At 49.5% G+C, this 26083-nt stretch overlaps 1 protein-coding gene across 16 annotated transcripts in view; it reads left to right on the top strand.

Moving 5' to 3' along the window:
• AKAP13 (A-kinase anchoring protein 13) overlaps positions 1 to 20617 on the top strand; it is a 293291-nt gene extending 272674 nt beyond the window's left edge. For 9 of the 16 annotated variants that reach the window (XM_074354303.1, XM_074354304.1, XM_074354306.1 and 6 more), the window contains 12 exons: positions 2037 to 2113; positions 2668 to 2849; positions 2974 to 3056; positions 5354 to 5548; positions 7766 to 7837; positions 8455 to 8616; positions 9075 to 9145; positions 9600 to 9644; positions 12234 to 12284; positions 12898 to 13335; positions 14815 to 15160; positions 15943 to 20617. In XM_074354303.1, coding sequence (XP_074210404.1) covers positions 2037 to 2113; positions 2668 to 2849; positions 2974 to 3056; positions 5354 to 5548; positions 7766 to 7837; positions 8455 to 8616; positions 9075 to 9145; positions 9600 to 9644; positions 12234 to 12284; positions 12898 to 13335; positions 14815 to 15160; positions 15943 to 15992 — 1772 coding nt within the window. In that variant the 3' untranslated portion in view covers positions 15993 to 20617. The remainder of the gene's footprint in view (positions 1 to 2036; positions 2114 to 2667; positions 2850 to 2973; positions 3057 to 5353; positions 5549 to 7765; positions 7838 to 8454; positions 8617 to 9074; positions 9146 to 9599; positions 9645 to 12233; positions 12285 to 12897; positions 13336 to 14814; positions 15161 to 15942) is intronic. The other 7 variants (XM_074354308.1, XM_074354309.1, XM_074354314.1 and 4 more) reach the window with 2 other exon arrangements.
• Positions 20618 to 26083: the final 5466 nt, after the last annotated feature.

Genomic DNA, 26083 nt, shown 5'->3' on the forward strand with positions numbered 1-26083 from the left:
AAATAAGGCTGAAGAATCGGCTGAGGGTCAGGTTGGAGCAGGTGCGTACTCCAGACTAAGGGGCTGACAGCAGTAGTGGTGATGGGAGCAGGCAAAGAATGCGTTCAGAATCAATGGCTTTAGAAGGAAAGGGATGAATTAGAGTGTGTGTAAGACAGCCGCAGGGGCTTTGGAGAGTCTGTAGGAGGGAGGAGAGACTGGGGACTGAAACCTGGGGGAGCAGCTGTTGGAGGGCCTCAGGGAAGGGTGCACCGGGCAGGGTCATTTCAGACAAAAGAAATACCCCTTCCTGCCACCAACCAGCTGGGTGTCTCACTGCTCCAGAATGAGCTCCATGATCCCTGAGGCTCCTTCCTTCCAGCCCTAATACTGTGTGATGTTCAGAGTCCCACAGTGGAGGCTCTGACCACACTGCTGTTTCGAGGCCGTCTTCGAGGCAGGCTGGCGGTTGAGAAACGCCTGCCCTCTCTTGGAAGGGTGGGTTTCCTAGAGCTGCTGCTGCCCCGAGCCAGCGCTGTGTTCTTTCTTACACAGCAGTTTGTTTATTCATTCCCAAAATAAAAACTAATAGATCCCAGCTGTTGGAATAAAGTTGTGGTCAAACCAATGGCAAAAGGATAGGTTTTCTGGCCTGAAAAGTCTCCAGTGGAGAGAGGAGTTGGTGTTTAGTCATTTCACCCCCTGAGTGAGCTCATGCGGAGAACAGCCAGTACTGTGTTGGGTAACCTTTGAAAGGGGTGAGATTGTTTTTCTCTGATCCACTGACACTGATCCTATAAACTTCAGGATCCAACAAAGTTGAAACTTGTGTTTTAGAACTTTTGGAGGGGGGGCAGTCACCTGAACTATTTAAAAATAAACTTGAAAAAAAAACTTGTCAAAACTAATGGTAGTGCATGGAAAATTACTGTGGTCCAGGCTGAAAAACTAGACCTCCCTAGGAATCAGACATCCTTGCTTCTGTTTTCTCCATGGCTTTGCAATGAATTACACAGAGAGGGGACCCCAGTTGTGGCAGAAGTGATTGAAAAGACTAGAAGGGGCCTGACCCCCTGGGAGGAGGCTACATAAGTGAGTTCCACTCTTTCCCCAAGGAGTGGTAGGCTCCCCTTCCCAGAGTAAAGGTGATTCACAGGGCTGGTCTGTTGGATTTCCAGGAATGTCACATTGTGTCCTCAAAGGAATAATGGAAAATGTCACTGCATGCTCCAAGAGAATTAGAGCAAGAGTTGGTGACATTCTTTTGAGTCCTGGATCCAACTGGAGATGTTAACTTGGTTTTTGTTTTGTTTTAATTGAGAAGAGAAGGCTGTTTCCATGGAGCAGAAAGGTTGAGGTCGACTGTGATGTGTTGGAGCTGAGGACAGAGTCACTGTTGTCACGTGTACCTGTGAGATCAGTGGGCGTTGTCAAGCCGTTCTTGTCCTCCTGGGCGTGTGGAAGAAGCCTGCTTTTCCTTAGACTCAGAAATGTTTATATCACCTTCTGGCAGCTTTCCTGTCTGCTGTTCCACGCCTGTCCCATTACTATGATCAGAAGTTGAGAAATATTATGACCTGGGATTTTGTGGGATATGTTGCTGTTTAACATCTGTTAAAATCCTGCTTTGCAACTTTAAAGTATTTTATTTTTAAAAATCTTGCATTGCGGGGAGGGTATAGCTCAAGCGTTAGAGCGCATGCTTAGAGTGCACAGGGTCCTGGGTTCAATCCCCAGTACCTTCTCTAAAAATAAAGAAAGAAACCTAATTCCCACCCCACCCCCCCCCCCCCGGCTTGAAAAAGGAAAAAGAATCTTGCCTTATGGGATATATCTTTCCAGCACTAAGCGCTCAAACCTTCCCATTTGAAAACGCTGCTAGAAATCCAATGACCAGATGTGGGTCCTGCAGAAATATCCAGTCCTTGCCTCGGAGGAGTGTGGTCTCCATCCATTGTGCTCTGTGGGCGTACTGCTGAGTTGTCCTAAGAAAGTGCCCCAGAGGTGCTTAGCTGTGCCGTGGTCATTGTTCTCTCTTCCCTTCCCCCACTTTACAGAGGTTCAAGCGGTCCTGCTCACTGACATTTTAGTTTTCCTTCAAGAAAAAGACCAGAAATACGTCTTTGCATCATTGGTAAGCTGGATTAATTGCTCATCTGTGTGTGTGACTGACAGTATTCAGAGCAGCGAGGGGAGGTGCGGAGTGTAGCACTGCTCCCCCGTGAAAACTGACTGGCTCAGGACAGATGTCTCTGAGTCATTTCTCACACACCCTGGCAATTCTCTGCCCACCTCCTCCCAACCCCGCATTATTTGTTCCTTCGTAATCCCTTTGAGAGCCTTGGCCATTTGCTCTAAAAAGAAGCCTGTCACTGGAGTATTTCTCACACATTCTGTCTTATAAGTCATACAAATTTGTAACATTGCCAACCAGATTCTGACAAGCCTGAAAGGGACTCATTGCTCGATGCTTCATAGCCTCAAAGTCTCATTTCCTTTTTGGAAATCTTTTTCTGTTTGATAAAATGTAAGTGAAATAACAAGCTCTTTCTTTTTCTCCTAAATTTGCCCTTTTTTGTTAAGCCATATGCTTTCAAAAGGCGCCCAGTCTTACCTTAGATGGAAGTTGTCCTTCAGAGTTAGAATATTGCATCCATGTCTTCTATCTGCCCTCTCCCCTTTTTCCAGGACCAGAAATCGACAGTGATCTCTTTAAAGAAGCTGATTGTAAGAGAAGTGGCTCATGAGGAGAAAGGTTTATTCCTGATCAGTATGGGGACAAAAGATCCGGAGATGGTGGAAGTCCATGCCAGCTCCAAAGAGGAGCGGAACAGCTGGATCCAGATCATCCAGGACACGATCAACACCCTGTGAGTCAGACACCCCGGCCCCCCTGCCCCGCCTCCTGGTGCCTCTGTGGTTTCAGAAGGGAACGGGCAGCCTGCAGAGTAATCGACATCTGAGGAACATTTGCTTCTGTTTTGGCCGTTTTAGGAACAGAGACGAAGATGAGGGAATTCCCAGTGAGAATGAGGAAGAAAAGAAAATGCTGGACACCAGAGCCCGGGAGCTGAAAGGTAAAGCTGGTGGGAGGGGTTCAGACCCCTCACTGCCTGTCAGGCATCGGTGGCCACGGAGGGGGCCCCTGCTGCTCCTCGGCTCCAGGCTGTCCTGGCGGCACTGGAAACAGAAGAGAAAACAAACCTGAGCCGGCACAGGTCCCAGTGAGAAAACGGCTGTAGGAACGTGTCCGATGCTAGATCAGGGACATCGATTCTCTTGTCTCGGTATCAGTGTCCTTGGACCTTGGTGACATTCTTTCTACTTTATCACGGAAGAATTTGCCAGAATTCACGGTCACATCTAAGGTTAAAACAAAAAGGAGAGAAAAGTACTTGAGGAAAAGAATTTTCCAGTTAGTCTGTTTATCACTGTGCCGCACGGCATGTTCCAAATGCGTTACGAGGTAATTTGGGAGAGGTGTGCTTATGGGTTGTGTTTGACTACTGTTTGTTGCGGCCTTTCATGTAGTCTTATCAGCATCCTGGCAAGATGTGTACTCTAACCCCATTGTGCAGATGAGAAAGCTGAGGCCCGCGAAGGCCGGGCAGCCGAGGGTCACATGCATAGTTCATGGTGGAGCCAGGACCCTGCTCCCTGTCTTCTGAATGCCGGGGCCGAGCGCTCTCCCCTCCTTGCCCGTGCTCACTGAACGTTCCGAAGTAAAGACGCATGTGCTTTAGGCGGAAATGAGGCCCAGAGTCAAATAGGTGTAAGCACCCAAGGAGTATAGTTAGTCCTTCAAGCTGGGAAAGATGGTAACATTCTGTGTCAGTGAGGAGAAGAAAAAAAAAAGATGGACAGAGCTAGACTGGTGCTTGCATCACATCAAATTTCCTGGCCTGTGACTAGGACGGCAGAGAGGAGTACTTCCTTCTTGTAACATGTGCAAAGCACCTGGCCCGGCCTGATACTAGGTGCTGGGGGTGCAGAGTCCTGAAACAAAGTCCCTGCCATCGGGAGGCCCGCACTCCGGTGAGGGAGACACATGTAAATGACAGGCCACCTAGGCCATGGGCACACGTGAAGTGTCTGGGACCCACGAAGCCCGCCTGCGGTTAAGTCTCAGAGAAGCTGACACAGGAGCTCTGTCTGGAAAAACTGACCTCCAGATGAAGAACAGTTAGGTGAAAAGTGAAAGAGGACTTGGCACATTTGCCAGGGAGTGGCGTGTTTGGTGTGTCTGGAGAGTCAGGGCTGAGGGATGGGAGATTTAGCCAGGAAGACACCAGGTCTTAAAAGGCAACAAGGGAATGACATGATTTTTTTTTTTTTTTAGCAAAATTTAAACTTACATTTTAAAAAAATTGGTAATGAAGTGAGTTGGGAGAATTGTTTGGGGGTTTGGGGGACCCCACTGAGGAAACTGGAAAAACTAGTTGGGAGATTCTTGGAAAAGTCTGGTGAGAATTGGGTTGGAGGAGGGATGGATGTGGGTAAGAAATAAGGAACTTCCATGGATGGTGGGGCAGGTGGAGACAAAACGTCTCCCCAGTGTCCAGCTTGGGCAATGGGGGGATGAAGCTGATGGGGACTGAGGAAGAGATGAGAGGCTACAGGGAGTCAGTGGGGCAGCAGGAATGGAGAACAGAGCTTTCTGACCTGCAGAGAGCAAGGCATCCAAGTGGAGATGGCCACTTGACAGTGGGACTCAAGATCTGGTGCTCAGAAAAGTGGATGGGGCTTGGGGTGCTTTCTGTGTACCAACACATAGGGAGTAACTGAGGCCATGGGAGTGAATAAGGTCCCTGAGAGGAAGGTGTGTCAGGTATAGAAGGCAGCCCAAGATGGAGCCGAGGTGGATCCTGGCGGGGGACCCTGATACTCCCTGCAGAGGGCAGGTCTGTAAAGTGCCCAGGGAAGGAGTGGTAGGAAGGAGAGAACCAGCAGTGTCCTCAAAGGGAATGTGCTGGGGGGTGTGGGTGTGGGCAGTTTCAGAAGGAGGGAGGAGTCATCCATGCTGGAGAAGATGAGATAAAAGACATCATCAGATTCAGTAGTGAAGAGTGAAAAGAGCAGGTGCAGAGTGATGGGCAAAAGCCACAGAAGAGTGTATGGGTTGAGAAATGAACAGGAGACAGGAGAGTGGAACAGAGTTCAGACTTGTATCAGAAATGCTGGCGTTTGCCTGGAGAGACCCTGGATAGTCTTCCAGGTAGAAAGTCCAGATTAGAAACTGGATACTGCCTCTGATGAAGAAGAAAGGGGGTGTTCCCTGTCCTCCCTTGCACTGCCACAAGGTGGCGCTCGTGTCTTAGTCGTCTCCTCACACAAAGCAGTCGAGTCACCAGACCTGTTGTCTGTCCACCTGCAGAACAACTTCAACAAAAGGACCAGCAGATCCTGCTCCTCCTGGAAGAGAAAGAGATGATTTTCCGGGACATGACTGAGTGCAGCAGCCCCATGCCAGAGGATGGCTCCCCAACTCACAGCTCTAGAATCCTCTTCCGCTCCAACACAGAGGAGGCTCTCAAAGGAGGACCTTTAATGAAAAGTGCAATAAATGAGGGTAATTGACACCAATAGTATCTACCACTTTTTCCTTTTTTGTTGTAAAACAAGGCACAAATAGAGAAAAGAGGCCAGAACATACTTTGCTTTAGCAAATTTTTATCAGGTGAGCATCCTGGTAACTACTGCCAGGTCAAGAAATAAAATGTGGCCAGACCCCTAAAAGCCCTTCCAATATCCTGTCCCCATCAAAGCTCTCTCCCTCCCTTCAAAAGGGAACAGGTATTGTGACTTACAGTAATCACTTAGGTTTCTTTATGGTTTTATGGCCAAGTGCCTATCCATACACACTGTGGTTTAGTCATGGCATAGGTTGTTGATATGGCTTTTAAGAGTCTTAATTTATAGTAAATTGAGTCTTAATTTACACCCACCCCACCATCCCTTTCTTTTCCACAAAAGTTACCCTTGAATAACCAGAGCTTTTTGACCTGTATGTTTCTCTTTGTGGATTTTATGGTCATCGTCTGAAGGTGATTAGTACTTTTAAAATATTATTACAGACTCATGAATTTAAATATATCTGATGGGCTTTCAAGTCGTTGCAATTCTTATCCTTATGAAAAGCTCAAAAGGTCCTCTCTTTGCCAGTGAGTGCCTCTGTTCGGCCTCTGAGTCCTTTCAGCGTGACCCCAGCAGTTGTTGAGAGCCTCTTTTCTCTTCGTATATTAAGGTGATCTGGTCCCGTCTTGTGATGATCTGCCCATATCTGGAATCAGCTGTTTTCCTAGATCCTCTGGCTTCTTTCAGTGGGAAATGATGTTTTAAGACCACAGTCTAAGTACTAGGGATGGTCACTGCTACTTGGGTTTTCGTTGTTACTAGGTTGGGCCTTTTCAGTGGACAGCTTGGGGGGAAATATATGTGTATGTGGCAACGAATTCATATTGATACGTATTTTATGCAAATTGTGGGCTACAGTGTTTTTACTTAATTAACCTCTTCTGTATTACATCTGTATCTCCTCTCTTCCACGTTGTGAATCCTTGTTCTCAAGGATACATCATTGAAATAGAATATCCTGTATTTCCACCCTGGCTTTGTCCTACCTTAATACACATCAGAATTATAGTACTAATACGACTCTCACTAAATATGATTTTTATAAGCTATTCTCATACCCCCTTTTTTTAACAGTTGTACTGTGTCTACACTGTCAACTTACAACCATCATACACGGCGCTTTCTCCTTTTTAGCCCTGACCCCATCGTCTTCATTCTGCAAGGACCACCACCAGTTTTTATGTCATGTCCCTCCAATCATGCGCCTTTTCTGAGATACCTACCAAAGAATAAGCTTCAGACATCCAGAATGACTGGAGGGACATGATGGGTTTTTCACATTTCAGAGATGTACTCTCAGATCACACCTTTCAGTGTTTTCCCTGTTTCCTTGCTTTGATTTTCTTCCTCAGGAACTCCCCCATCCGTGTGTTGGATTATCTTCGCCTGTCTTCAGTACTCGTTGCTTTTCCATAATACTCTTTGTATCTTTATCTTTTTAATGTTTAAATATTCCTCCTGTTTTCTTAAGTCATTTTCCTTTGGGTGTACTTGCTCTCATTTTCATAATTTGACTTTGTTGGTTTTCTGTTGCTCATTTTTATGTGAAATAAATTTCCTAAATTTTTAGGCTCAGATAGCCTTTTTCACTTCACTAGACTGTTCTGTTGTTTTCATCCAGCGTTTTTAGAAAATATTTAGAAAATATGATGGTTTGTCTTTGAAGATTCCCTGCCTCTGTTTCCTCCCTTATTCCACCTGGACCTCCTTTTTCCTTCATCTCTGTTGCTTGTCTCCTGCTCGGTGAGTTTTTGTTGTTTTGGTTTGTTTGTTTGATGTTTACTAGCTCACATTTAATAGATTAAGTTACTGTAAACAATTAACCTCAGATTTAATTATTTAAATTCCCTCAAGGATTTTAATCTACATTTACAAATTTAAAATATCTGACTTTCACAAGTTCTTCAAAAGCCTCCCAGGCCAATACTATAAGCCTAACGACCAAAATGTTCCTGTCCACCTAAGCAACTCCTATGAATCACATAAAGCAGAAGCAATAACACAGTGGATCAGGTCAGGACCGCTTACTTATACATTTAAATGCTCTTAGAAACTCAGTAAGATTCTCTTAAACCTTTTTAAGTCAAAGTCACAAGTCTAATATTAATTAACCATTTCAAATTAAAATCGATTCACCTCTCACTTTCTCCAGTACACCAGATTCTTTTAAATGTGTTAAACATCTTGAAAGAAAACATACAGAGATCATCGCAGCTAGCAAAAGGTAATCCTAAATTTAATACAAAATAATATTACTGGGTTTTTTTTTTTTCATTTTCATACTCTTTTTCATGAAAGGTTATTACAGGATACTGAACATAGTTCCCTGTGCTGTACAGAAGAAGCTTTGTTTCTTCTTGCTCAGTTTTTATTCCACTGTCAGCATCTCCTCCTTTCTGGGGGACACTGCTGCCCTGGAGGGGACCCCCACGTGCTCAGATTTGAGAATTCAGATGTTTAGAGTGCTCTAGCCCCTGACCTCAACATGGGAGGGGCAGAAGCCCTCCCCAGTTCTCAGATTGGCCCACCTTACTTTCTAGAGAACTCCTTTTGGCTGCTTTGGATCTGACTCCAGGAGCCATGCTCCTTTCAGTAAATTACTCTGCCTTCCCTGTGCCTTTTCAGATTTCCTAGATCTCAGGTAAATAAGGCTGAAGGTTTCATCTCTGCATTTCCAACTAAAACACATTTCTTGAGCCAAGAGCTTTCTCTGAGCAAAGGAAGTCACGTAGTCCCTTTGGAATTTTCTGATCAAGTTCCCTGTATGTATAATGTATTACCATGAGATTTTCTTTTTCCCATTGAAAGAGATGTCAGTTTTGTGTGTTTCCTTTCTTCCAGTGGAGATCCTTCAGGGTTTGGTGAGTGGAAGCCTGGGAGGCACACTTGGGCAGGCTGTCAGCAGCCCTGTTGAGCAAGAAGGCGTGGTCGGCCCTGTTTCCTTGCCCCGGAGAGCAGAGACCTTTGGAGGATTTGACAGCCATCAAATGAATGCTTCCAAAGGTCAGTGATTTTGAACTCATGGGCTTTATGGGCAGTCCTTAACCATCCCAGCTGAAAATGACCTGTTCTCCAGTAACGCCATCTCTTCTGTCCCAGTAAGTCGGTCAGTGTTTTCGTGAGATCCTGGTAAGTCTCTCGCTGCTCAAACACTCAGGAACCTCTTTCAGTGTCTCGTTCATTTTCTGTAATAAACCATATTTTCCTGGGTCTCAGTTAAGCTATAACCAAAGGAGTAATAACACTTGCTTTTTCCTTTCTGCTTCTTGTTCTTCTGCATCAGTAAAATTATTAGTAATCACTTTGTTGCCACCAAGCGACTGTCCTCTTTTTTTGGCATTAACGGGATTCAGAACTATTCTGTCCCTAAGCGATATATATCGTATTTTCTTGGCTAATCTGTATCACAACTTTAAAAAAACAAAAAATAGAAACCTTGTTTGTTTGTTTTGTTTGTTTAGGAAGTGAGAAGGAAGAGGGCGACGACGGCCAAGACCTTAGGAGGACAGAATCGGACAGTGGCCTGAAAAAGGTATTTCTTTCTAAAATACACCAGGTCCTCCGTGGCACCTCCCTCTGAGTTCATAATCTTTGAAGTTAGTCCAGTTTGATTTTGTTTTGAATGCTGTTTTTGCTGTTTTTATTTGTTGCTTTGTTTTAAGAGGAAAGTATATCTTGAAGCAAATAGTACAATTAAGATCCCCACGTTCTTGACTGTTCGGCCTCTGTGGCTTTGGACACCGTGTTTACATGCACAGCTCTGGCCCCGGGCTGGGCCAGTTTCATTCGGAGTCTTGTCTCAGTGCCCCACCCCAACCTGGACTCTGCAGGGCTTCAGTAACCGTTCCGCCTCAAGTCTCCACTACCCCACAGCCTTAGGAAAGAACAAAAATGGGAAGTCACAGTGTAACTTAGACACACACTTAGTAGAATTTTTGCCTCACAATCTTCATTTTTTTTAATGCACATTTTTGTTTGTTTTATAGGGTGGAAATGGTAACCTGGTATTTATGCTTAAAAGAAACAGTGAGGTAAGAACATTGTGAGCTATTTAAAGGAATATGACTCTGTTATAGTTGCTAGGTTAGGAGTGGTCGTTTCTGTTCTGCTGTAATCAACCAGCTGGCTCCTGGCTGTGACCTGTGCGTTTGTCAGTTTCCCTTCCCTGGCCCCTGGGCATCATCTTGTCATTTTGCCAGAGTGACTGTTTCCTCAAATGGCCTCTGCTTCTCTGTCCTTGAGACGCCCCTTGCTTCCTCTGAACATGGGCCGAGAAGCTCCCAGGGCCGTTTCTTTCCATCCAAGCACATTGGGTAGAATTTGTAGCTGCCTCTGCTGTCACACAAGCCTGGCACCAAAAGCCACAGTCTGGAACACGGCAAATTAACTTGTCAGTAATTCTGCATAGTAATAGCTTCTGCTACAACTCGAGTTGCGTTTGCCTCTTGAAGCACTGCTTTTCGCTCCTGTGTGTGTCGCTCTAAAAGTAGCCATGGTGTCCCCTAGTTAGAGATCAGGTTCCCATGCAAGTCTCTGACCTTCCCTCAGCTGAGCTCCGCTGACCCCACGGGATCACCCCCTTCTCTCACTGTCTCCCCCTCTCCCTGGGTCCTTCTTAGGAAATCCTCTTCAAGACTACCAATGTCCCCAGACTTGGTTGACTGAGCATGTGACCGTGTGTGACACGTGACAGTGGCATGTCAGGGCATGCCTCTAAGGATGTTCTCTGTGTTTCTTCCTGATTCTACTGTAATTCCTTCAACCCCTGAGGAGCCTTATCTTGACACTTCAAGTTAATCTTTCCGCTTTCCCCTAAAACACAGAAGGATATTGTTTTCTGTCTGTCGGCATGTGTGTTGACTGGTGTCCTGAAGAAAGCCTCTTCAGTGTGTTCATCCTTGAATGAAATAAACCTGCGCAGTTACTCTCTGGTGCTGCTTAAAAATTAGCCCTTAGTTGACTTTTCCACTTGGCAGCTTCCCCCCACATTAAGCGGGAAGGGCCGGGTCAGAGAGGGCAGGAGGCGGGCGGCTGTCAGGCCTTCCGGGGGGTTGTACACCGTGGGTGCCCAGCCAGAGTCAGCTGGCTTCTGTGACTTCCCCTCTGTTTATTAAGAATAAACTTAAATGAGAGGTAAAAAGTATTCTCAGGAGAGCTAAGCCTGATCATTAGGTTTTTGTGTTCTAAGTATTGTAAAAGGAATACATGTTCATGGAGATTTGAAAAACATCCAATAATGTAAAAAATGAAGAAAAAAAAAGTAAACATCCCAACACTGAGAAACAGCTACTGTTAAATGTTTGGTGTTCATATTTCCAGTCTTCTTTTTCTCCAAGACATGTATTTGTGTGTCTAAGTTTGTGTGAGTGTGAATCGTGTAAGAACAGTTTCACACAATTTGTATCCTTACTCCCTGGGGCTTCACGTCCTGCTATTTTCCTCTTAACACACAGGACGAGCGTTTCCCGGGGGCGCATTCATACACAATTTGCTGTTTAACAGCTGCATATTATTATGTTCTGTGGCATAATTTATTTAATCTTGCCAGTGGTTAATCCTTTCTCTGCTTTTTTGCTTCTTGAATGATGCAGCCAAGAGCATCCGCATGCGTTTTTTTGCCTGGCTCTGACTGTTTCCTCAGCGTGCCTGCCCCCCCTCTCTAGAAGAGCCATGCAGTGCTTACCCCGTCAGTACAACAGCACCCATTCTCGCCTCACTTTCACCCACACTGGGAGTTATTTTTTAATTGACGTTTTGTTGGCTAGATGAGTTTCAGGGGTTATTTATCTTTTGCATTTATCTGATTTCAAATACAGTTAAATCACTTTCAATATGTTATATAATTGGCCATTTGTATTTCTTCTCTTGTGAATTGTGGTTTATGTTCCTTCCCTGTTTTTCTACGAAGGTGTTCGTTTTTCCTTCTTATTGATCTGAGAGCCTTTGTTTTAAATCAGATTTTTTTGTTTGCTTTTCTGTTCAGTTTGTCCTTTTTTGCATTTTAATTTTACACTTTTACATAGTAAAAGTTGAAATTGTGTGTGTGTGTGTGGTTTCTTCTATTGCTTCTGTCCCTGAAGAGGTTTCCCTGTTTCAAGATGAGAAAACATTTGCATTTCTTACAGCTCTTTTACAGTGGTTTTCTACACATAACATTTCAATCCATTTGAGTGGGTTTTTTTGGGAGCCAGGATCCTAACTTAATTTTTTTCCAAAGGTTTAGCCAGTTTTCTCAGAACAATTCGTTGAATATTCTTTCCTTCCCTGTTGATTAGAAATGCTACTGATATACTAAATTCTACAGTTTGCTTCTGGGATTTCTGTTCTGTTCTGTTGGTCTGTGTGCCATTTTTGTGCCAGTCACTTTAAATCATTGGCGCTTTAAAATACCTTTTAATGTGTGCTCAAGTCCCACCGACACAGTCACTTTGTTTGATCTTGTTTTGTTTTTCTTGGCTCCTTGTACCTGCTAATTCTCTGTGGTGCTTTCAGTGTGAAAATACTAGATTCAGATGCAAGCCCTTTGCTGTGTGCTGAGGGGGGTTCTTGTCGGATGACACTCCCTGTGACGGGGTCTGAGCCTCAGACTCTGAGGTGATGGTCCGTCGATTCCCTTGCAGCAGGTCATCCAGAGCGTCGTCCATCTCCACGAGCTCCTCAGCACTTTGCAGGTACGTGCGCTTCTCTCATCCCTTCACTGCCTTGTTTCCAGACAAACAGTGAGGAGGGTGTCGTTGGCCGGGATCCTTAAGGTTTATTGGTTGCTTATGGGTAAATGGGGCTCTCAGGACGAGAAAGGTTACAAGATGCAGCAGTTAGACCATCTTGGACCTTCTAAGACCAGAACTGATGAGCACATGGGGTGCTCCCGGGCACAGAGGAAATGGTTTCAGTCTAGAAGGGCTTTGGTACGATGACAAGTTTCCATGTTCCATGTGTCCGGTTGGCATTTGGATAGGCTGGCTCTCCCAAAGCAGCTACTGTTGTGGTTTCTGGGGATATCCTTAAATTGTGCTCACTTCCTTTCTTAAAGATCTGAGCAAGCCAGTTCGTACCTCCTCTTGCCTCCAAAACACACCTCCCAGCTCACGTGCTGGTCACAGCCAAAACCCATTGGACCAAAACCAGAGCCCCCGCAGCACACTGCCATTCCTTTTTGGCCGCTGCCCAGGGTTGTCCTGGAGCCTTTTCCCCAGAGCCGTTAGAAACCAGAGGGGAGCTGTCATCTGTCCGAGGGATCTCTGCCCGGGCAGAGGTACATGTCCCCGCCTGTCTCGCTCCCAGGGGGTGGTGCTGCAGCAGGACAGCTACATCGAGGACCAGAAGCTGCTGCTGACGGAGAGGGCGCTGACGCGGACGGCCTCCCGGCCCAGCTCCCTCATCGAGCAGGAGAAGCAGCGCAGCCTGGAGAAGCAGCGCCAGGACCTGGCCAACCTGCAGAGGCAGCAGGCGCAGCACCTGGAGGAGAAGCGACGGCGCGAGCGCGACTGGGAGGCCCGCGAGCGGGCGCTGCAGGAGCGCGAGGCGCGGCTGGCGCTGCGCGAGGACGAGCTGTGGCGCAGCCGTCAGGACCTGGACCGCGACCGCGAAGAGCTCCAGCAGAAGAAGACCAACTACCAGAGCGACCTGGAGCGGCTGCGCGCCGCCCAGAGGCTGCTGGAGCGGGAGCAGGAGCAGCTGAAGCGGGACGCCGAGCGGCTCAGCCAGAGGGACGTGTGCCAGGTACGGAGCGCGGTCGGGGCGGTCACCCCCAGGGCTAGGTGGCGAGGCGAGTAACCAAGAGCCGTCTGTGCTCCGAGCATCCCAAGAGAGTAGGCGGAGCCGGAAAGGCTGATTTTACAGCATCTGTTTGTATACCACAAGGGGGCGGGCGAGGAAGTGAGTTTTGCTCTCCCCTCTGCATCACTGAGAGGTTGAGAGCAGAGGGAAGTGGTGCTGGGGCTCTGTCCAGGGGAGTTAATGGCCACCTGGGGCCGACTGGCCCTTCCCCCAGCCCTCGCTGCCTTAGGCTGGAGTGGCCTCAGCGTCTCTGGGGATGGTGGTCAGTTGTCCAGGACTTGGGGAGCAGTCCCTCTGCATTTTGCCACATGAGAAATCAGAATGGCCCCACCAAAGGGAACTTGTAGCTGAATGAGGGCAACACACCGAGGACACGGGCCCCCGGAGCACAGCACCCATGCTCACAGAGAGCAGGTGCCCACGTGAGGGGTCGGTGGGCATCAGCCTCTGGGAGGAGCCCATCCCAGCAAATAGATGGGAGGCAGCCCCTCTGGGAGAGATGAAACTCCTGCTGGGGGATGTTCAGATGCCTGGGCTCTGCATAATTTCTGATTTGTCTCACTGCTGTTGATGAAACCTTTCTTCTTCTGTAGCTGCTACTTTTATGGGAAGGTTTTACATAAATGGGAAGCACACTGACTCCTGAGTTTATTTCGGTGGTTATTCTGAAACAGGGACACTTGTGGCAGGTGGGAAGCTTGGCTGCGCACAGACCCACCTGTCTGTTGATACTTATGTTGCCATTTGTTTTATCCACTGACTTTGGACAGTGAAAGACTGAGAGACAGACATCTTCCAGAGGACGCAGCCTGGCTTCCTGCGGAGGTTTTCACTGATGTGGGGGAGCAGCCAGTGGCTCCTCTGTGTTCTTTATGACATGAGGATGGATTCCACCCCCATCCCAATAGTCAGCAGGGCTTCCACAGGGAAGGCTGCAGGGCACAGAGACAGCACAGAGTAGACTGATTCTCTATCTTTGGTTTAACCTTTGACTGGGATCCTGGTATAAGCTCGCTCCACCTCCGCCCTTACCTGAACAGGCCCTTATAATCTCTTAGCCCTGAGATAACTATCTGTGTCCCAGTGTAAATCAGTCTTCGGCTAGCAGCTCTCCCTGTTCCTTCAGAGAGTGGGAGTTCTTTTCTAAGCGGCCTCATCCAAGGTACTGTTAATTCTTTATGAGGCTGATGATAAAAATATTACTGGTATCAAAGGTGATGTTTTTAACACTTTCATAGATACTACTTGGGGGAAGGAGTAAATGGAACTGAGAAGTTGGGAATCTTTGTGCAGTGCATTCTCTTGTGTCCAAGGAGTGGGTGCACATGGGGCGGACACAGGCAGTGATCTGGGCAGCGGTCACTGAGTGGCACAGGGGTGCTGCTGACCTCCACATCAGACCCTTCTCTTGTCCACCTGCAGGTTTCCCATCAACACACCAAGCTGCTGAGAATCCCATCTTTCTTACCAAGTCCCGAGGAGACCCCCTTGCCATCTGCACCCTCGATACCCAAATCAGGGTCCTTTGACTCAGAACTCTCAGTGTCCCCAAAAAGGAACAGCATCTCTCGGACACACAAAGAAAAGGGGCCTTTTCACATACTGAGTTCTACTGGCCAGACAAACAAAGTACCAGAGGGTCAGAGCCAGACCGCAGCATCCACCTCCACCTCCATGTCCACCTCCACCCGCCTGTTTGGGTTAGCTAAGCCAAAGGAAAAGAAGGAGAAAAAAAAGAAGAACAAAGGAGGCCGCTCCCAGCCTGGTGGTGAGTTACACACACCAGGCCAGGTAGTCCCTGGACCCTGAAGAGTCGGTGGCTTTAGCAGCATGGGAGGGGTTAAAAAACAGAACAGTCATGCATTTCACCAAAGCCACTTGCTCTGCCTACAAAGGACTATTGGAACTTCCCCTAAGAGCACAGATTCAGAGAGCAGTTAAGAACCCTCTTTGCGTGGCATGTGTATGCAAAGTTGAGGGTGCGGGTTGCTTTTCTCGGGCACGTGGTGTCCGGTTGAGGGGCTGAAACTCACCTGACTGAGGCAACTGCAGTCTTCCCTCCCTTTCCAGGCCTAGTCCAGTAATAATAATAACTAGTGCTCGGTGGGCACTTTCCAAGGGCTGCTTTACTCCTCCAAGTGAGGTGCATGGTGCTAACCCCTAGACAGGCTGGGAAACTGAAGCTCAGAGGGATTACCTGGTGTTCCTGCCGCCACAGGGCTCGCGATCACACCATGCCACACCAGGGTCTCAGTCCTTCTCGTGAGAACTGCTCTCTCCCTTCTGTGTGGGAGACGAGAGATTCCTGTTCCCAGGCCTACTTATAAACAGCAGGCCTAGTGTCTCTGCAAAGTTAAGAGATAACTGTAGACAGGACAGCACTGAGGACCTCATTTGCTCTGTCAGTTGGGAAGCCCCAGCATGCAGGAGTTGATTGCCCACCAGCCCGTCATCTGTTTGCATCCCAGAAGAGGAAGAGAGGGAATTTACCAGTGAAAAGAGCAATTTTTTTCTGAATTTCTCTTTCCGTCTTGGTTTCCCCTTTTCCAGATGGCCCTGCATCGGAAGTACCCACAGAGGGAGAAGAGATCTTCTGCTGACCGCGCTCCTCTGCTGAGGCAGCTGCCTCCTGTCCCGGCCAACGGTGACAGCCCCACCTCCTGCTGTTCTGTGTGCACACTCCTATCCTGATGCCCGGCTCTGCCCTAGGTCCCATACCAGAAGAACAAATGGTCTTGGAGGTCAGAGTGGGGAAGGAGGCCAGGATTGGTGACCCCACAACTCACAGGTTGGGGCTGGCCCTACTGAGGATGTTACACCAAGAGTAGTGGCCTCAGAAGCCCAGGAGATGGTTTTGGACATGTCAGGAATTCCTAGAGGCTGAAAGAGTGTTTCCAGATGAGGTCTGAGACTGACTGCCTTTTATTTTGGGGAACAGAACCAAAAATCAAAGAGCAGATAGTTTGGACCTGATCTGTACAGGTACAGTACCCATCTGCGTGCACACAGGGAGATGCCAGATGGTGCACGGCCTGCACCAGACGCCTAGTTGGCTGGCTCAGCTCAGCTCTGTGCAGGGGGCGCTACCTGGCTCTGCTCAGGTAGTGTGCTCGGGGTCCCCCCAGCCCGGCTCCCTGAAAGCCCACCCATGCACACCTCACCCCTTTGTGCGTGTATGTCTTCTTTCACTTTAGAAGGGACAGCAGATGTTTGTGGAAACCAGTGAGAGAGGCTTGATGTGTTTAAAAGGCACCACCTTGATTTGGGTGTTTCGGTCACTGGAAAAAAAAAAAAGTAATCTTATCAAATCCAGAAAAAATCACTTACTGGCTTACAAAGTTACGTGCCCATGTATCCTGGACATAGATGAAGTAGAGAGGCCTCCTCACCATTACCCCTGCACTGTGACACTTTTTGGTTGTCACCAGCCATTTAGAAGAGGCCACGGCCTCCTGGCAGTATTCCTGAGACCTCGTGGTGGTTCCCAGGGAAGCCCCTGCTGCTTGGCCCTCGCCGTGGGAGAGGGCGGCCCTGTGGGTGCTCCTCCGCTGGGGTCTGCCTGCTTCTCCTGTCGCTGGGCAGTGCCCGCCGCTGTCGCAGACAGTTGGTGGAGAAGTCAGTTCAGGCAGTGGTGTGAAGCCCGAACATAGTGGTTTCCACCAGTACAGACTGAGACAAGCTGGCCCAGAGGGGATGGCTGGGGAGAGTTCTCCGTCTGTCAGGAGGCCTGGCAAAATTTGATTTCTTAAAAATCTTTTTAAATCTGAAGGCCTGTTGTTTATTGTACCCTGCCCCTTGGAGATGCCACCAGTGCTGCCTGTTTGTTCTTTTCCTTCTCTCCCTCTTTTTCTTGTCCCACTGTGTTTGGATCTGTATTTCTTGAGGCTCGTCACCAGCTGGGAGGTGCAGTGCATTTCCCCCGAGGCCCCTGCACCTACCATGAGGGGAGACCCTGGAAAATTCTGTGCTTTAAGTGTAGCCTTTGGTTCCTGCTCTGTGCCCCTCAAGAGCATGGGTCTTTGAACATACTTTTTAAAAACAAAGAAAAAAATCTGTCACTTGGTGCTTGTTGATGAATTGCAAGCTGGCCTTGCAGATGGAGATATTTATCTTTCAGTTTATTTGAAAGAGGTCTGGTTTAAAATTTTGAGCTTAGATTTGTTTTATTTATTTGTGTGTGTGTGTGTGTGTGTGTGTGTTTGTATTTTAAGGGTGAACACACCAGCCCGGTGGTGCAGCTGTCTGGTCAGTGCAGGGAGTGAGGGGCAGCCCGCGTTGCTTTGACTCCTCTGTGACTGTCAGAGGGCCCCGAAGTCCCAACAGAAAATTAAGATTGGGGAAGGGGGTTGTTTCCTTCCCTCCTCCTACCCCCACTTCATATTTTGACCAAGGGATGTTGTCTTCTTTGCTTGAGAGTTAAGAAACTTACCACCCATGGGCTCCATTTGCCTAGTTTTATCATGGAGATGTCTTACCCTTCAGAAACACACTTTAACAACAGAACCAGATGATTTTCTATTGAATCATCATGTGCTTCCCCCCACCCCCCGCCCAAGACCCTTAGCCAAAACGTTGCTTCTTGCCACCAGTCTCTTTAGCTCCAAGTGACAGCTGGCCTGTCAGGTCCACATGGAGCTCAGCGGTCTGTCCTTGTCACTCCCTTGGCTTTCCCCCTGTGGGTCCCTGTCTCACAGAGAAGAACTCTGCTGGAAGGAAGGGCTGGTGTGTTCCCCTCTGTCTGTGTCCCCGGAGGCCAGGCCTCCCTGTCTCTGGGCTTGAAACCAGGGCTCAGTGCTGGTGGGATCTGCTCTCACACAGCCTCTTCACAAAAGCATCTAGACACTGAGTTTCTATACATAAGTGCACAGCTGGATTTCAGTTTTAAAGTGTCTTTTACTCCCAGCTAGTCAGTTATAAAGTTTCAGTTGCCTTGAGTGTTTGGTGGTAGTTTTTCAGAATGGAGATTTCCCCTTTACCCACACCCTACTAACTTAAAATAATTCGGTCATGTTCTGGTTGGACAAGTTGAGAATCAGAGACTCAGAAGGCAGCCTTCCCCCAGGACGCAGCCTCCAGTGAGGGGAGACCACTCGCCCGGGCCCGGGCTTCTCCGCGCCTTGTCCTGTTTCCCCGTGAAGGAGAACTCGGGGATTTTGTTGTGCTTGGGGAACTTCGGGTTGTTGCTGCTCCTGCTTTTGCTTATGACCTTGAGGCCTGCTCTGACCTTGAGACCCTCCCTGGTCAGAGTCTAAAGCCCCGTCTGGGTTTCCTTCCCGTGGGAAGGGACTGCCTCCCAGGGCGGCTCACACTCAGTTCCCCGCAGTGCCCCACGCTGGGCAGGCTTGCTTCTCCACCATGTTCGCAAAGTCAGGTGCCCGAGCTTGTGTTTAGGTTTTGGGGGACAGGTGGAGACACCAGCCAGAGTCCCCAGGTTCCCAGAGTCTAGTGAGTTTCCTGGAAGGAGGCTGCATCTTCTCTCAAAACTGACTTCATCTCAGTCGTCATCCCTGTCGGGGGGGCGTGTGCACTTTAAACACTCTCAACGGTTAGCTTCACTTTGGAGACAATCAGCTCTGATAACTGTTTTCTTTGAGAATGGAGAGGAGTAAACACGTGCCAGTTGCCATAGTTCAGCCTTTGCCAACATTCCATCCTGTGCCCCGTGAGAGCTGGCTGTGGGGAAGAAATCCCTGCTGGGATTTTTTTTTGGAAAGGTACGAATCTTACCTTTTTTCCTCTTGTGTCTCAGGGTAATACCACTAAATGTTATTCCTTTGCTGATATCCCCCCTTATTTGTTGTCTTCCCAAGCGCCTAGTATTAACAGTGGTGAGCACAAGTTTTTAAGACCCTTGGAGTTTGTTGTGCCTTTATTTGGGGAGTGGGTTTAGAGCATAGGGATTTAATAAGTAAATTTAAATAAAAGCACCATGACCTCAGCAGCCAGGAGTCCATCCCGAAGGTGCTGTCACAGAAGTGCTTTGTATTTCATCTGTTGGCCCCAGAGCTGCTTTTTCCACAGCTGGTTCTTTCTCCCCAGGGATTTGGTATCGGCCTTGGAGCTGCAGCTGTCCAAACAGCGTTGATGGGGGGCCAGTTGTGCTCAGAGGACAGCCAGGCCCTGGGAGGGGAGCTGAGGGAGCCTGTCCTTGTGAGGGGGCTCCAGTGGCCATAAAGAGGGTGCTTGGAAGGGACCCCAGACACTGCCAGGGGGTGTCGAACCCCCACCCCACCCACCTGGACACTCTTAGAATGTGGAAGCCCAGGAAAACCCTCCCGATGGTTGAGGGGATGTCTGCCTTGCCTTCCTGCAGCAGGACCGGGGGGGACACGCGCCAGTGGTCCTGGGGTCGCGGCCCCGCCTGGCGCTGTGGCTCTGATGGATCCTCAGAGACAAAGAAGAGGACAAAGAGTTTGTTTGGGTTTGGTTCTTCATTTTTCTTTCAATGTAGCCTAACATTCCTAGTTAACCAGAGCTTTGGAATCTGCTGCCTGCTGGCCAGGTTTTAAAAGGAAAAAGCCTTTTAATGCTGCCATAGAAGAAGGAAAAAAAAAAAGGAAGGGAAAAAAACAAAGGCTTCTTTCCGTGTACCAGTCTAATTTAATTTGTCAAAAGCTTGACAGGCCTTGAGTTAGTTCTCCATCTCGCTAAGGTTCAAAGACGGGCAGACCCAACTGGCTACGTCTCTCCTGCCATGGCCATGGCAGCCTGCTCCAGACGCCCCGGCTGAGCCCCGCCTCTGCTCACCCCCGTCCTCACCCCTCTTGATGGCCTCTGCCTTTTGCAGCCACCTGCCAGGATGGGCAGCTCAAGAGCACTGACGGCGACCCGCTCGTCGGCTGGCCCATGGTCACGGTTTAGCCTGTGGTTCCGGCGTGTCACCCCGCCAGGCATGCAGGAGACGCAAGAATGTGCAGGAGGGCGATTACATACACCTTATACCTCTGCTCTCGTTCGTTGTTCTCAGATGCTATAAGAACATTTCTGTGCTGAATCCTATTCAGTAAAAAGGGGTTAAAACTCAGATGCTGTATATTAGTTTGTAATTATGTATAAAGTAAAGCAGTTTTAAACTGTAAAGATTTTTTTTCATTGTTTTCTGGAATTTTGTCACAACATATTGGCTTTGTATTTTATTTATCTTCCATTGTAGTTAGTGGCTTCAAATTCTGTAAAGTTCCCCTCGACCCTTTCAAAAAAAATAAATAAATGTCCTGTAAATCTCGATGGTGACTGTAATCTCTTCCTGTCCCTGTTGGCTTCCTGCAGAGTCCCAGGATACTCTGGGTTCCCGGTAAAGGGGCACCCCCGCCCCAGCTCCCAGGGAGCTTCTCCACAGTGAAACCTCGTTTCTGTACTCTCGGGAACAGGACCCAGGACGACAGCCCTGAAGCACGAAGCGGCTTGTGGGGAACTCAACGTCCCCAGGAGATGGACCCTAACCCGGGACGCCAGGAGTGCAAACCATTTCCAGTTAAGTCAGCGCAGTAAAAAAAAATCCTCTGCAATCGATTCTGCTACATAAAAAAGATGAATGTTTGCCTTTCTTTGCCAACTTTTTTCATCCCAGCCCACCCCCGAACAAGGGCAATTACCAAAAACTAATTCAGGAGGAAGAATTGCATTTGCATGTAGCCCTACAGGGATTTAGTGGGTCTGATCCACTGAGAAATTGCTGGAATACACAGCGGGAGCCGTTGCTGATCCTGCCTGCGGGTGCCTGGGCCTCTGTTCCTGAACTGCTGGCTGCCTCTCGGAGTTGAAGCCTCCTGTCCCTATGAAGGCCCCTCAGTCCCCCGGGCCGCAAGGGGCGTGGGCACAGCTGCCTCGGTTCTGGCTCTGCGCTCGCAAGCTCCCTGTCCCTCCCCCAGCGAGAACCAAAAAGAAGAAAGTCCTGCCAGGCTCCCAAGTGTCTTCCCTCACTCGGTGAACTTAGAGGACTCAGATTCGTGAAAAGTCTTGTAGCCTGGGCAGTGGCTGCCACCCCGTCAGCCTGTGAACACTGGACCCTTTTCTCCGCCCCCGCCCTTGGCTGTCAGGGCGGCCACAGCGTCCCGCCGCCCCCAGCGGGGCCAGGAGAGTGGTTCCCATGACCTCCCTCCTCCACTGGCCGCTGTGCTTGGGTCTGAGCCAGGGACAGGCTCTGTGTGGGCGGCAGGAGGAGGGAGGAGGCGCCCTTTGTTCGAGAAGAACAGCAGAAGCACAAAGCACTCAGGGATCCGAGAACTCTGGCCCACCGGGCCACTGGGTCTCTGCCACTCCCGGGGAAGAAGGTGCCATGGATGAACCGGGCTCATTCTTGTCTGAGGCTCCCCTACCCGAGGGGAAGCCCAGTTTGGAGCAGGTACAAACCAACCCAGGATGGGCTCTGCCCAGGAAGGGAGTGTGGGAACTAATGCAACACGACAGAAACCTGAGTCACAAACTCACTAAGAGAGGAGGTAGGGCTGCCAGAAAGTCTAGAAAAGAGCTTGCTGGGCAAGGAGGACACGCAGTGCACAGGTTTGTAATCTCCTGGGAAGCAGGACCAGAGACAGAATCGCAGTGAGCTGCGCTGCAGAGCATCAGAAATAACATCAGGAAGCTCGTCCCCACATCCCTCACTCAGGGCTGGGGGCCTCCTTCAAAGCGAAAAGCATTTGGAGGGCCTCCCCCACCAGTTCCTGCTCTGGGATTCTCTGGAGATTCCTTTTTCCTAACTTTGCCCCCTTTCCTTCAGGGGCCTCAGGTCACCGTGGGAAGATTGCCCAGAGGCTGGTGGAGCAATTGCAGGTGAACGGTGATGCCACCCATGTGGGGTCCCGAGAGGAGACACAGGTGGAGAGGAGGGTGGGACTCGGTGTGCCCCGGAGTTGGGAAATGTAGGCCTCAGGGCCCACCAGCCTCCCACCACACACTCCCTCCCAAGGCCTTTGGTGTCCAAGTTACAGCCAGGCTCGTCCCCAGGCCCCCTCTGGCCTCTTTCTTTCATGTGGTAATGGCTTGCTGCACACAGCTCTGGACAGTCCCGCTGAAGTCGGGCTGCTCCTCCCTCCAGATGGCTTGGTGAGACTCCTTCCTGGGAAACGGTATCTGGACCCTTGGGATGAGAGTGGGAGGGGAGGGGGCCCGGGAGGGCCTCTGGGGGAGAATTGGGTAGGGGGGAACCAGGAGGTGCTGGCTTCTTAACAGACCAGCTGAGGACTGGGCCTGCTTCTTTCTCCTTCCCTCGTCACCACAACCCTCTGAGGGGCCCTGAACTTCCCACCCCACCCCCAGCATCTTCGGGGTGGGAGCCAGGCGGTTGCCGGGACAACGCCCATTCTTCCAGCCTTGCCTGTCTGAATCCAAAAGAGTGGGACACTGGTCACCTGAAACTACTCCCTCCACCCAGATGTGGCACGGGGCTGGGGAGAGGGCCAGGCTGGGGTCCTGCTGTGCTGAGGGGGCCATGGGGTGAGTGAAAGAATGGGCACAGACAGGATCAGAGAGTCAGCTCCACATTCAGTCCTGCAGTGTAAGGGCCGAGTGACCTTGGACAAGTTACTAAACCTGTCTGTCCCCGCTTCCCCTGTTATGCAGGAACCAGGGTACCTAGCCTACAGGTTTGCTGTGACGAGTTGATGAGATGCCAGAGGTTGGTCCCCAGCACACAATTCTTGATCCCCAGCCTGTAACCGGCAGCAGCAGCCTGTCATCGCCCCTGAAACCCCATTCTTGACCTGTCTGTACAAGGAGGCAAGCACCCAGAGGTGAAACGACCTTCTCCATCACCTGGCACCAGCACCCAGCACAGGGTGTGGCCTGGAGCCCCTTATCTCTGGGCTCAGAATACCTGTCCCCTCTTCCCTTACTGGGCTCAGCTAAATTGTCACTTCCTTCAGGAAGCCTGCCCTGACTGCCAGGGCAGACCCAGTCCCTCCCTGTCTTCCCTGAGCATCTTGGCTACATGGAACCACATGGCAGCTGGACCCACCTCAGCCCTGCCTCTATAGTCACTTCCCCCGGCTTCCAGGCCAGAGCGCAGGCCAAGCCCCAGTCCCCTGTGCCTGGAAACAGGCTGATGCCCAGCCCTCACGCCCTCATTCCAAGGCTGCAGTGTTGGGAGTAAAGGACAGCTGGGACTGTCCCAGGGCCCAGAAGAGTCAGGGGCCATTGCTCTGCCAGCAGGGCCAAGTCTGGCAGGTGACCCTCATTTATTTCTGGAAAGGTTCCCCCTGCCAGGGTCCTCCACCTGAACTGTCCAGAGTCCTGCTGCCAGTGCTGGGATGGCTACCAGCCCCCTCCACTCTGGGACCAGAGAGCCCAGGGGGGCTCTCTCGCCCTCTCCTACTAGGGATGAGAGCAGCTCCGGGAAAAGGGGGCTGGGAGAACCCAAGCAGCCAGGTCTGGAAACATCCACTCTGTGTGTCCTAGGCCAACACCCTTAACTTCTCTGAGCTACAGTTTCCTCATCTGTAAAATGGGGATGATGGCACCTATCCCATGGTGTTACTGTAGAAAAAATTACTTGTCCTTTCTTTTTGCTTGGCAGGTAGAGACAAGACGAAGGCCTGGATCTTGAGAATGTGCATACGGTGAGCATTTTACTGTGACTTCAGGGTTCCCATATGGTTTAAGATTCATCTGGGTCAGAGAAAAGTCTGCCAGTGTTTTATCTTCTTGGGATGACCTTCCCACGAAGGGCCCAAGAGCGATGGGCACTCACTGGCTGGAAAGCCACTGGTCTCATGTGCCTGATGCCATTGAACTTGACCTCCTGAAGGGGGCCTGGGTCTCTCATTTGTGGATGATCACACCAAGGCTCGTGGAGTTAGGTAATCGGCCCAGCCAGAGCCAGCATCAGACCCACGCCTGCTGACGGGCAGACCCAAGATCGTCCCTCAGACTAGTGCTCCCCAAAGGACAGTCTGTGGATCCCTGCATTTGCATTATCTGGGCTGCTTGTTGAAAATGCTTCTCCCTGAGCCCAACCCCAGATTCAGTGAGTCAGAGACTCCTGGGATGAAGCTGGGGAATTTGCAGCCTTGACTAACTCCCTGGGAGCTGTATGCACACCACAGTTCGAGTCCCGGGCGCACCCTTGTGCTCCTGTCCCGGAAGAGCGGATTCGGGGGCAGGAGGAAGGAAGGTGCTGTGGCAGGTACTCCACCCCTCAGGCGGTGAGGTCCTCTCCACTCCGCAAACAGCAGCTCCCTCCATGCAGTCCTGCTCTTGTTCTGCAGATGATTCTCCACGAGCATCTTGGCTCTTCACAAATCTGTTAACAAATCATGGGAGCAGCCGCATGAGTCTTGGTGAAGTACGGGCTTCAGTCTTCATCGGTGAGGTAGGAACCCTATGAGCCCACAGGGCCGTTGTGATGAAGAGATAACAGGACAGAATCAATGCTCCGTAGATACTTCCTACCATCTACGATGTGCGCTGACCTTGTCACTGAAGGGCTGGGGGACCTTGCATGCGTCACATCCACAAAGTGGGTGGTTGGGCCTTGTGCACGTTAGAATCATTCTGGGGCAAAGTGGGGAAGGTTGAGCCTTGGCCGCCCAGGCCACACCTCTGGCGGATCCCACCTGAACCACTGGGGTGGGGCTCAGGATTCGGACATTTTAGGGGTCCTGGGTGGTTCCTGCCTGCAGCTGAGGTTGAGAGGCTGGATAATCCCCAGGCTTGAGCCCAGAGATCAGCTCTGTTCTGTAGGTGAGGCTCCCTTCCCCTGTGTCTCCAAACAGTCCCTGAGATGGAGCCAGCTCTGCATCTGATGGAAGCCTGAGCTTTGAGTAGCCTGGTCTCCAGGCCTGAAGGATGACAACTCTCTCCTTGGGGCTTGACTCCCACTGGAGGCTGTCAAGCAGCAGGATAAACACAAGGGAGAATGAGGCAGAAGTCTTGCCCATGGGAGGAGTACACGGGGGACTGGGCCTGGGCTGGGGGAAAAATCCAGGGGCCTCCAGAAGTAATGGAAGATGCTAGGTGGATAAGACAGGCTGGGCTGAGCCCAGCTCACTTGGCCCAAACGCTGCCTGCAAGGCCCAGATTCTGATGCCAACCTCCAGCTCCCTTCCCCCAAGGATTCTAGCCCATCGTGGTCCCTGCCCCAGCCCACCTGCCCTTTCACACCCATGTCCTCTCTCCCAGCCTGATATGAGCCTCTCCTCTGCAAGGATGTTGTCTTAACATTTCGGGGCTGTTTGCTGTTTGATATGATTATAATTCACATTCCCTAAAGAATATATGGGAAGCACTGAGATTTATTTTTAAAACATTTTTAAAAACCTAAAATCGACTGATATTTCATGTTTTCTTTGTACACATTTTTTAAATTGAAGTATATTTGAATTACAATGTTGTGTCAGTTGCTGGTATACAGCATAGTGTTTCAGTTTTATATATATATATATTCTTTTCCAGATTCTTTTCCATTATAGGTTATTAAAAGATACTGAATATGGTTCCCTGTGCTGTACAGTAGAACCTTGTTGTTTATCTATATTATGTATAGTAGTTTCTATCTGCTAATCTCAAACTCCTAATTTATCCCTCTTCCCTCCTTTCCCTTTTGGTAGCCATAAATTTATTTTCTATGTCTGTGAGTCATTCTCTGTTTTGTAAATAAGCTCATTTGTATCATTTTTTTTAGATTCCACATATAAGTGATATCATATGATACTTACCTTTCTTTTCCTGACTTACTTTGCTTAATGTCGATGGA

The sequence above is a fragment of the Camelus bactrianus genome, chromosome 27 (assembly GCF_048773025.1).
Source record: "Camelus bactrianus isolate YW-2024 breed Bactrian camel chromosome 27, ASM4877302v1, whole genome shotgun sequence".
In the NCBI taxonomy this organism is placed as follows: domain Eukaryota; kingdom Metazoa; phylum Chordata; class Mammalia; order Artiodactyla; family Camelidae; genus Camelus; species Camelus bactrianus.